Genomic DNA, 9,716 nt, shown 5'->3' on the forward strand with positions numbered 1-9,716 from the left:
CACTAAATCCGCTTCCTCTGACTCCGTATCTGACTCCTCACTAGACTTCTTAGGATGAGGGGTAGGGGGGTTAGGGGGAGGGCACCTGGGGCTCTTCCTACTAGGGAAGCAGGGAGAGGGTTTAGATTTTGGGGTTTCAGACTTGACAGATTTCACAATGCGCACTTCCCTTGATTCTGAGCTAGCAGTGTCCTCCGAGGAGCCACCCGAAGCCCCAATGGGCTTGACTCTTGTTTGGGTTTTCAGAAACTCAAAAATGAGGAGCAGAAGACCTTCATGAAGGGCGGGATTCTTGACAGGACATTTTTTGTAACTCTCTATATTCTTAGTCATAGAAGTAAAAATATAGAAAGGAAAAGAGATTTTCACTTTATGTCTAAAATGATTAAGCAGAACAAAATGATGGGTTCTGACTCTATCAAACCTGGGCTCCAAAGTGAAATACTCTATGATGATCCTCAGAACAAGCCCCCAAAACTTCTTGATGGACTCTATGTCATAGAACGTGTCAATCTTTACCAGTTTTCTTTTCTCCTTATCATTCTTGATGAAAGCATTGACAGCATTGGCGTACATCTTCTTATCCCTAAAGAAGCTAATGCCTTCCTAGGAGAAGCCTATCACCTCCGCAATGAGACCCTTCGTGATTTGGTGGGAGACACCATCAATTATGACCTTTTCATTGTGCCAGGTTTCAACCATTATCTTGGTAACCCCCACGTTGAAACCATGGAGCCTCTCCATGAAGCTGGTTATGCCGCCCTTCTGGAGTTTTTTCCAAACCTTTCCTTTTTCTTTCTAGCTCTCTATTTCTCCCCATGGCTCTCTTCTAATCCTTTCTCCCACCATTGCAATTTTATGCCACTCTAACCCTAAACCTTGAACAGAATTGCAGATCTCAGAGATGGACAAATCGCTAAGGATGAGAGCTTTAATGCACATGTTTTTGGGTTTAACTCTAGCTTTCTTCTGCTTGTGTAATCCATACACATTATTATGAAACGGTGGGGGTTCCACATAACTCCAATTGATTCCCTTTTTAAAACATGATTTAGAATGTGTCATCATCATAAAAAGATTTTGAGTTGGTACCTTAAATTTGCTCCTTTCGGATGAGCTCAATAGCCACCACCAAAAAATGATTATTGTTTCCCCATGTCATCACCGAATTGAATGTGACCGCTACATTTGCGAACCAATCAGCAACCACGTTAGCTTCACGGTAGACATGGGTGACGTGGTAATTTTAAAATTTGCTCAAGTCCATTTTTAGGTCCTCAATTATGCTTTCAATGGTCCATGATGGTTTGGTTACTCCTAAAATACAATTAATTATATTTAGGGAGTCACCTTTAAGCCACAGTTGTTCAATCCCTGAGTCTAGGGCCAGCTTAACAGTGAGTCTGGCTGCACTGGCTTCAGCCAAATGATTGGTTTGGTGACCAATAGGGGAGGAGATAGTAGCAATGCCCCCTCCCAAGCTATTTCTTATGATTCCACCACATCTGGCTGGGCCAGGGTTCTCCTTAGCCGCTCCATCGAAATTGGCTTTATGCCAATTTTTGGGGGGGAAGGACCAAGAAGTTTTCTGTCTTCTTTTGATCCTATCTTCTTTCCTGGTCTTAATTTTCCCTTCGTCCTTTATGTTTCCATCTCTAGTTGTGGAATAGTTCTCTTTCATGAGGCTATCAATTTTCTCTGCTATTATAACCTCAAGAGCTTCTCTGTCTCTGAATATCCTATTGATGCGCTCCTTCCAGATTCCCCAGCAAAAGTGTGGGATAATCTAGGAACTCAAAATTTGGGATTCCAGGCCTTTGTGGTAGCTTCTCCACTAAATGAAGAAATTATAGATACTGGCTGGCGGGCACTAGTAGGAGTTCATATTGGAAGTCAGAAGACTCCACACTTTAGAGGAAAAGGGGCAGTGAATGAAAATGTGATTAACCATTTCCAGGTCAATTTTACAGAGGCAGCATCTATTGGGAATAATTTGGCCTCTTTTGGCTAAATTATCCAAGGTAAGGATCTTGTCTTGCAAGAGGAGCCAAAAGAAAATGTTGATTTTGGGCATTAATCTAGGGGTCTAGGCCTTGGCCCAAATAGGTTTCTCCCTTGTTCCCACAAGGGAAAGATAGCCTGAGGCTACAGTATAATGGCCTCCAGAAGAGTCTCCCCAAACTTAGGTGTCACCTATCTGGTTGATGTTAATAGCGTTCAAAGAGGCCATCAAAGGCTTGAGATCCTACAAAAGTTTCGCCAGATTGTGCCAATCATTCCCATCTCTATAGTTCCTAACTAGCATACCATATCTGCCTATTGCCTGATCAGCCCACCTGCCAAATGAAGGATGGTTATTGAGGGGTTCCTAAAAAAGCAAGCTATCCTGCCAAAAAAGGATTTTGTCTCCCATTCCATCTTTCCATTTGGCCCTAGATTTGGCAAGGGGAAGGGCCTTCAAAATACCTTTCCAAATGTAAGAACCCAACGACAACTCGACCCCCTAGAAAATGGAGGAGAGAGACAGGCCTCCCAGGTACTTCTCAGCTAAAATGTCCCTCCAAACCCCTGTGCCTTGGAAGATGCACCAAGGGAGTTTAGCTAAGAGGGATTGATTGAGGTGAGAAATTTTCCTAATTCCAAGACTTCCCTGGCTTTTGGGCAAGAAAACCTGGTCCTAGGCTACCAGGTGGTATCTGTTGTGGTCTTTAGTTCCAGTCTAGAGAAAGTCCCTCTAAATCTACTCCATTCTATCTGCAAACTTAATCAGAATCCCAAAGAGACTAAGGGCATAGGTGGTGAGGTTCTGGAGAATCGAGTTAACCAGGGTGCATTTACCTATTTGACTGAGGGTGGCCCCTTTCCAGCCAGCAAGTTTCTTGTTGAAGTTTTCGATAATGCTTGTCCAAAAGGAGTCCGAGGGTTTGGAGCCTAGAGGAATCCCAAGATAAGTTGCCGGTAGGGACCCAATGCCACAACCCAGAATTCGAGAAATTTTCCTCTGCCTCTCCAGAGGAGTGTTGAGGAAGAAGACAGAGCTCTTGTCTAAGTTAATAGCTTGGCCAGAACTGCTGGCATAGGAATTAAGAATTCTTTTGAAGGTCCTGGCCTCTTGAACTGAAGCTTCACCCCCCAAAATCATGCCATTCACAAATTGCTGATGAGTGAAAGAGGAAGGACCCAAAGAAGGCCTCAAACCCACTAAACACCTGTCCCTGATCTTCTTCTGAATTAGTCTGCCAAGGCATTCCACCATGATAACAAACAGGACCGGAGAGATGGGGTCTCCTTGCCTTAGACCCCTAGAGGGGGAGAAGAAAGGAGAGGGGTGGTCCTTGACCAGAATCGACAAAGAGGGTGAAGACACAAGCTGAGAGATGAGTTTGCAAACTTGATCATCGAGGCCAAAGGCACAAAGAACAACAAAGAGGAACTTCCAGTCAACCCTATCATAAGCTTTTGACAGGTCCAACTTAAGAAGGAATCCTTCCTTTTTTCCTGCCTTAAGAGAGTGGATGACCTCATGAACCAAAACAATTGAATCAAGGATCTGCCTACCAGGGACAAAGCCCGTTTGCTGAGGAGAGATAATCAAAGGGAGAACTCTGAGGATCTTGGAAGTGAGAACCTTGGCTATGATCTTATAGAAGGAATTGCAGAGGCTTATGGGCCTGAATTTATCCAGAGAATCAACACCCAAGATACTAGGGATGAGAACTAGAAAGGTAGCATTAAGTTCTTTAAGCAAATTCTTGGCTCCAAAGAACTCCTAAACCACTTTAACCACATCCTTTTTCACAACATTCCAAAAGATTTGAAAGAAGAAAGTAGGGAAGCCATCCGGGCTAGGAGCTTTATCCCCTGAGTGATAGAAGAGGGCTTGATGGATTTCCTCCAAGGAGGGGATTGCCTTCAGCATGGAGTTGTGGTAATCTTGAAGAATTGTGGGAATGGTCGCTAGGATTTCCTCTTGTTTAGACCCAAAGAGGGAAGGATCAATAGAGAGGAGAGATGAGAAGTAGCAGAAAACTTCCTTCTCAATTTCATCCTCTTTGGTAATATGAACCTGGCCCTTAACAATGTTGGATATTCTATTATTAGCCTAGTGCTTAAGGGTGGTCAGGTGAAAAAATTTGGTATTGTGGTCTCCTTCCTTCAACCAATTGACTCTTGGTCTCTGTTTCCAGAAAAGCTCTTCCTTAGATATGATGTTGTGCATATCCGAATGGATGACCTTTTCTTGTTGGCTATTATGTGCATTGTATCTTGAATGTTGGATTTCATCCTGAATAGAAGAGAGCTGATTAGAAACCTCATCTTTTTCCTAGAAGATGTGGCCAAAGTTAGTTCTATTCCATGTTTTGATGTTCCTTTTCACATTTTTCAGCTTTTGGGCAACTCTGTACATTGCAGTGCCTTCAACCTCAATGCTCCACCAATGGGATATGTTATCTTCCAGCGCAGGGTGTGAGAGACACATTTTCTCAAATCGGAAAGGGAAGGCCTTGTTGCTGGAAAGGGGGGAGGCAGAAAGAGAAATTGGGGAATGATCAGAGCCCACCCTGGGGAGGAGGGATAATCTACAAGAGTGGGAGAGGAGCCATTCGGGGGAGATGAGGGCTCTATCAAGACAAACCTAGATACTATCACCTCTAATTCTTCTATTAGACCAAGTGAAGCTGCCACCTTGAAGGTCCAAATCTAGGAAAGCAAGATTTTGAATGAACAAAGCAAGATCACGTTTGCTATCCTGATCCAGGGCATGACCCCCCCTTTTGTCTACATTAGATAGGGGCAAGTTAAAGTTCCCCATTATAATCCCTTTATTCAAGTTACAATTAGATAAGATGCCAAGGAGCTTAGTCCAGAAGCAGTTCCTTTCTTTCTTGGTATTGGGGGCATACAGGTTAAGGATTAGCCAAGATTCATTGCTTTGGATGTGAAAAAACTTACAAAGAAGAGCATTAGTAGAGCTGTAAAGAGTAGTTAACTTGAAAGCTCTAGTGTTATACAAGGTTAGGACACCACCTGAAGCTCCATCCGAGTCAGAAGCTTCGTAGAAAATAGTTTTATTGAAAGATATCCTTCTTACCAGGTCCCTTTTCATCTTAGTTTCCTGTAACATCAAAAATTTAGGTCTTTGGTCTCTAATCATATTTCTAATGAGTTCCTGTTTGTGAGCCCCATTAAGGCCCCTTATGTTCCATGAGATGACTTTCATTTCTTACTTCTTGAGAAATCCTTGATGGACCTCTGGCTTCCATCTGCCAGGTTCCTTCTTGTTTCTTCTTGTAGTATTTGATTTAGGTTCTTTCTTCCTACTCCCTTGGGGGGTGACTCAATATCAGCTTTAACCCTACTTCTTATTGAAGCAAGAGATGGGGGGGGGGAAGTTTTCTTCTGGTTCTTCTTTTTCTTCTTGACCATGCACCAATCATGAAGGCTATCCGTCGCACTGTTATCTAACCTATCTTCCCAAAAGGCAAGCTGAGATGGATCAATGTTCTTAATGAGGAGATGGAGCTTGGCCTCAATTCCTATAGGGGCTGAAGAATCTCCCCCCTTGCCAGAGATGACCTTCAGAGAAGCTAGAGTGTTCTCAAGGGGAAGACACTTAGCTTGGGTATCCTCATCTCAGGCCGGGGATTCGTGTTCTAGGTGATTCAACATTGTAGCTCCCAAAAGAGGGACTTCCTCCGCTGCAGGAGAAAACTATACTATAGTTTCCAAAGGGAGATTCTACTCCACAAGGCGACCCGTGGCTAAGGAGGTGGAGTTTACCCACACCTTAGGGTCCTCCAATGGGTTTGAGATTGTCTTTTCCAATTCAAGGCCCTGTTCAAGGGGGGGGGGGGGGAGATGGCATTTTCCTTGGGGGGATCCTTCTGAATAGTGTCCTTCACTGCTGCATCTTTTAGGCTAACAACCTTTCTCCCTTATGCCATAGAAAGTTTGCGCCTCCATAGCATCTTCATCTTTCCCTTACCAGAAGGGCGTGTAACAAGTTTTTTGGTTTGATCAGGGATGACTGGTTTCATGATCTTCTTCTTTGCCTCATTGGGGCACTAGTGGGCCTTATGACCAGCCTTTAGACAGAGGAAGCACGCAAAGGGGATCGTTTCATAGATGATTTTTTGGTTGTGCACTCCAAGTTTGGAATGAAGTTCAATGAACTCAGGCATGTCTGTTCTATCTCTCACCCCAATGCAAATGCGTGCAAAGTTGAGGCAACGCTTGGAAGCAGTGATCGGATCTATTGAGAGAAGTTCCCCAAAGGTCCTAGCTATACCCCCAAAGACGTCCTCATTCCAGTATTCAAGTTGCAGTTCTAGTAGTCTTACCCACACTAGAGCTTGGGCGAAAAAAGAATCGTTCAAGCTCATGCCAAAAGACCATTTATGGAGCACAAGGGAAGAACGGCCCATGGCCCATTGCCCTTCACTCAAAATGCTAGCAAGGTCTTCTGAGCAAGTGAAATCAAAAGACATAAAGCCTTTCGCCATAGCTGTGACCAAGACCTGGCCCTTGAAAGCCCATTTATGTTTTATGAGCTACCTAACTTCATCAATGCTCGGTCTAGGCCCCAAAAATTTCCCAACCAAAGTAGAAGCCATAGTCTAAATATTGTGATCCACAATCTCATCTAGGATGGCTATCGCACAAGAACCAATCACCGAATTTTGAATAGTTTTAATAGGTGGGAAAGAGGACTTACTAGAGGGTTTAACCCTGAAGAGTGAGGACCATTTTGTAGGTCCTTGCACGTTTGTTTTGGAGACCAAAGGAGACTTGATTGCTTCCTTGATTAGGACAACTGGACCCCCAACCACACTTTTTGACTTGTCCCCTGTGCCAGGAGTAGCTAGACAGCCTCCATCTTGATGTGCATGCTCCAATCCAGGGGCCCAAAACTGACCATTCAAGGAATTCTCACTCTTGCATGAATTTGGATTTTGAAAGCACCTGCTCTCTCCACTCCCATTGCTATCCGCTCCCATCTCTGGAAACAATACTCTAACCATTGTTGCAATGATCTAAATCTCTTAACAGAGTTGGCTTAACAACTATTTGCAAATCCTCTAACAAGGTGGCATTTCTATTCAATTTTCCAAAGACCTTTAACAAGGCCACTCTTAAGAGGGTGATTAAATTATCTAATAGGGTCACACCTAACAATGTGTTTTGTAACCTTTAACAGGGTTGGCCCTTAATAGGTTCACTTCAAAAGAGTGAAAATTAGCAACTAGTTGCAATTGGTGGTCTTTCCAAAATTGGGTTTGCACTTCAAATCTTGGTGCCAAATGTGTTCATACTATTTCTCTTATGTGTTTGCAACTAAATACTATTAATCACATTTAACATCTTATGATTTGCATGTTAAGTAGTTGCCGGGCATTTTCAGTGTTTATTGACTTACAACATTTTTTGTGTGTTTTGTTGAGTATCAGTAGAATTTAATTTTTAGTTTATTTGGTTCTGACATCCAAGGAATCCAGGATTTATTTTAGTGGTAATTGATTCACTCCTTCCCTCTCAGTTACTCTTATATTTCCAACAGAGACCACTTAGGTTTCCACTAGCTTTCACTATGAACACCACTAAATTTACCTCCACTATCATCCCTCTTACCACAAGGCTAGAGATACATCACCAATAATGGTTACATCCCCTATGAGGATGGAGAAAAAAGATAATGAAAAGTTTTTTTTAACCCTAGTGTGATACAGGTTAAGGAATTGGAGGTTCCCGAAGGAAAACATCATGGTTGTTAAGAGATAAGTGACTTGATGGGTGAGATTAAATGCAAATGGAGTCCCTAAATTCCCAATTTAGTGCTCTAGATGAGAGTTTTAGGTCTCTCTCTAAGTTTTCTATGAAGATGACCCACACTTCTACTACTACTCTCTAGCTTGTTCACCAAGAGAAAAAGAAAGAAGGGATTAGCATGGAAGATGCGACTAAATCATATATCTTCCTTGTAGATGATTGCTTGCCAAAATACTTTTGGAAAATAAGAGGATGAAAAATAACAAAGTCTAAGCCTTTTTTTTATTATATTTTATGTTTTGGTTTCTGGAGTTTTTGCTGCTAATTTTTTTCAACTGTGAAATATTTAGACCATTTGATGGGCCTTAAAAAATTTATAATGTTATTAATTAAGTATAATATCTATATATTGCTAGATATGTTGTTACTTATGCTATTAGTAGGTATGGTAGGCTTGTTTATAAGTCTTTGATAAATAGGAAGAACTATATGTTGGTTGCTAGATTTTTTTTATTACTAATAATTGTGATAGTATGTTTAAAATCTTTTAGATAGGTAGTAATGGTTTGGGAAATCTACTTTTGATATTAAGGGGAAGTGATGTGAATGTGCTAGTATTTTAGCCTCTAGTCTTTTCTTGTGAATGGTTTAACCATGATTTTGTACTAAGGGCCAACCCCCTAGTTTTTTGGTTTCTTTAATTTTAAAAAAAAAAACACAATTATACATTCTTTTTTGTATTTTACCTTTATGATGAAAATAAAAGTCTATTAATGAAATTTATTGTATCTCCTAGAAGGTGTTCCTAATTTCATCAATTATTCAAATAAATCACAAAGGGATTAGGCTAATAAGGATGGAATAAAATAATTTAAATTGAAGACCAAAATGGACATAACATATCACATAATCATGTGGAAAATTCTATAACCAAGAAGATGAAGAAGACTAGCAAAGAAAGAAAGAAATTATAATCTATACTTTACATAGGTCATTACCAAGGAAAATTATGAGGACATTTGATGTATCTAAATTCATCAAATCATAAAGCTACCACATATGTACACACAAGATAAATTTATCTTAACACACTAGTAGAAAACCTTTCCAATAACTAGTCACAATAATAGGAAACTCTAGAAAATCTAATGATCACAAACATTAATCAGAACGTGGATAATTGACTCCTTTAAATTCATAAATTAGCAATGCTTCCTTCATAAAATCACGTAGAAAGCATAATTCTCATACCATGAGTGAAGCACTAATTGCATGTAGCATTATTGTAATAATTGTCAACCCTAATTAGATTTTTTGAATGTGTTTATATATTGTGCCAACTCTAAGACATGAAAACCATATTTAGAGTTTCAAATATGGATGAAATTGAAACTACAATAGAAAGTCATGATTTCTACACAAAAGTATTTGTAAACTAGTTCCTAACTACTATGCATGGATTATTATCCATTTACATTGTGAATTCCTACACTAAAACTCAAAAATTTGTCTCTAAATGGATGAAAATCACCTTCAACAAAATTTCATCTTCTACTCATGCTAAAATATTCTTCCAAAGAAAATAACCATAATTTGTGATTGACATAAAATCCTTTGAATGAAGGCAACTGATTGATGTTTCTAATCTATGAAGAATAACTAAACAATTGTATGGAATTTAATCAAAATTAGAGTTGGTAGGGAAAAATGAGAAAATACTTGACTAGGTGAAATTATTAGGGCATGAATACAACTTTAAAAAATTCAACTACAAACTTCTATAAGTTCTATTAAGTTCTTAGACTTGTGAGAGTTGTTAGGGTTTCAAATTTGTAGGATGTCCAAAATTTAGGACTAAAATTTTTTTGAAGTATCAAAAATGTGATTTTTTGAATTTTGACCACTTTAAATATGAGGCTCTTGAGATACTCCCAAGTGTTTAGAAGAGA

At 40.2% G+C, this 9,716-nt stretch overlaps 1 protein-coding gene across 1 annotated transcript; it reads right to left on the reverse strand.

Annotated features, from left to right (window-relative positions):
- Positions 1-6,065: 6,065 nt before the first annotated feature.
- On the reverse strand, positions 6,066-6,503 carry LOC149534632 (uncharacterized). The gene has a single exon (XM_089806052.1). It carries the CDS (start codon positions 6,501-6,503, stop codon positions 6,066-6,068), a length of 438 nt encoding a protein of 145 aa, XP_089662178.1.
- Between the last annotated feature and the right edge of the window lie 3,213 nt (positions 6,504-9,716).

The sequence above is a fragment of the Cupressus sempervirens genome, chromosome 10 (assembly GCF_028749045.1).
Source record: "Cupressus sempervirens isolate cs-2001-9-10 chromosome 10, ASM2874904v1, whole genome shotgun sequence".
NCBI classification, from domain to species: domain Eukaryota; kingdom Viridiplantae; phylum Streptophyta; class Pinopsida; order Cupressales; family Cupressaceae; genus Cupressus; species Cupressus sempervirens.

What these genes read in the sequence shown, in the direction of transcription:
- LOC149534632 (XM_089806052.1), bottom strand. Translation starts at nt 6,503, where the DNA reads ATGGCGAAAGGCTTTATGTCTTTTGATTTCACTTGCTCAGAAGACCTT.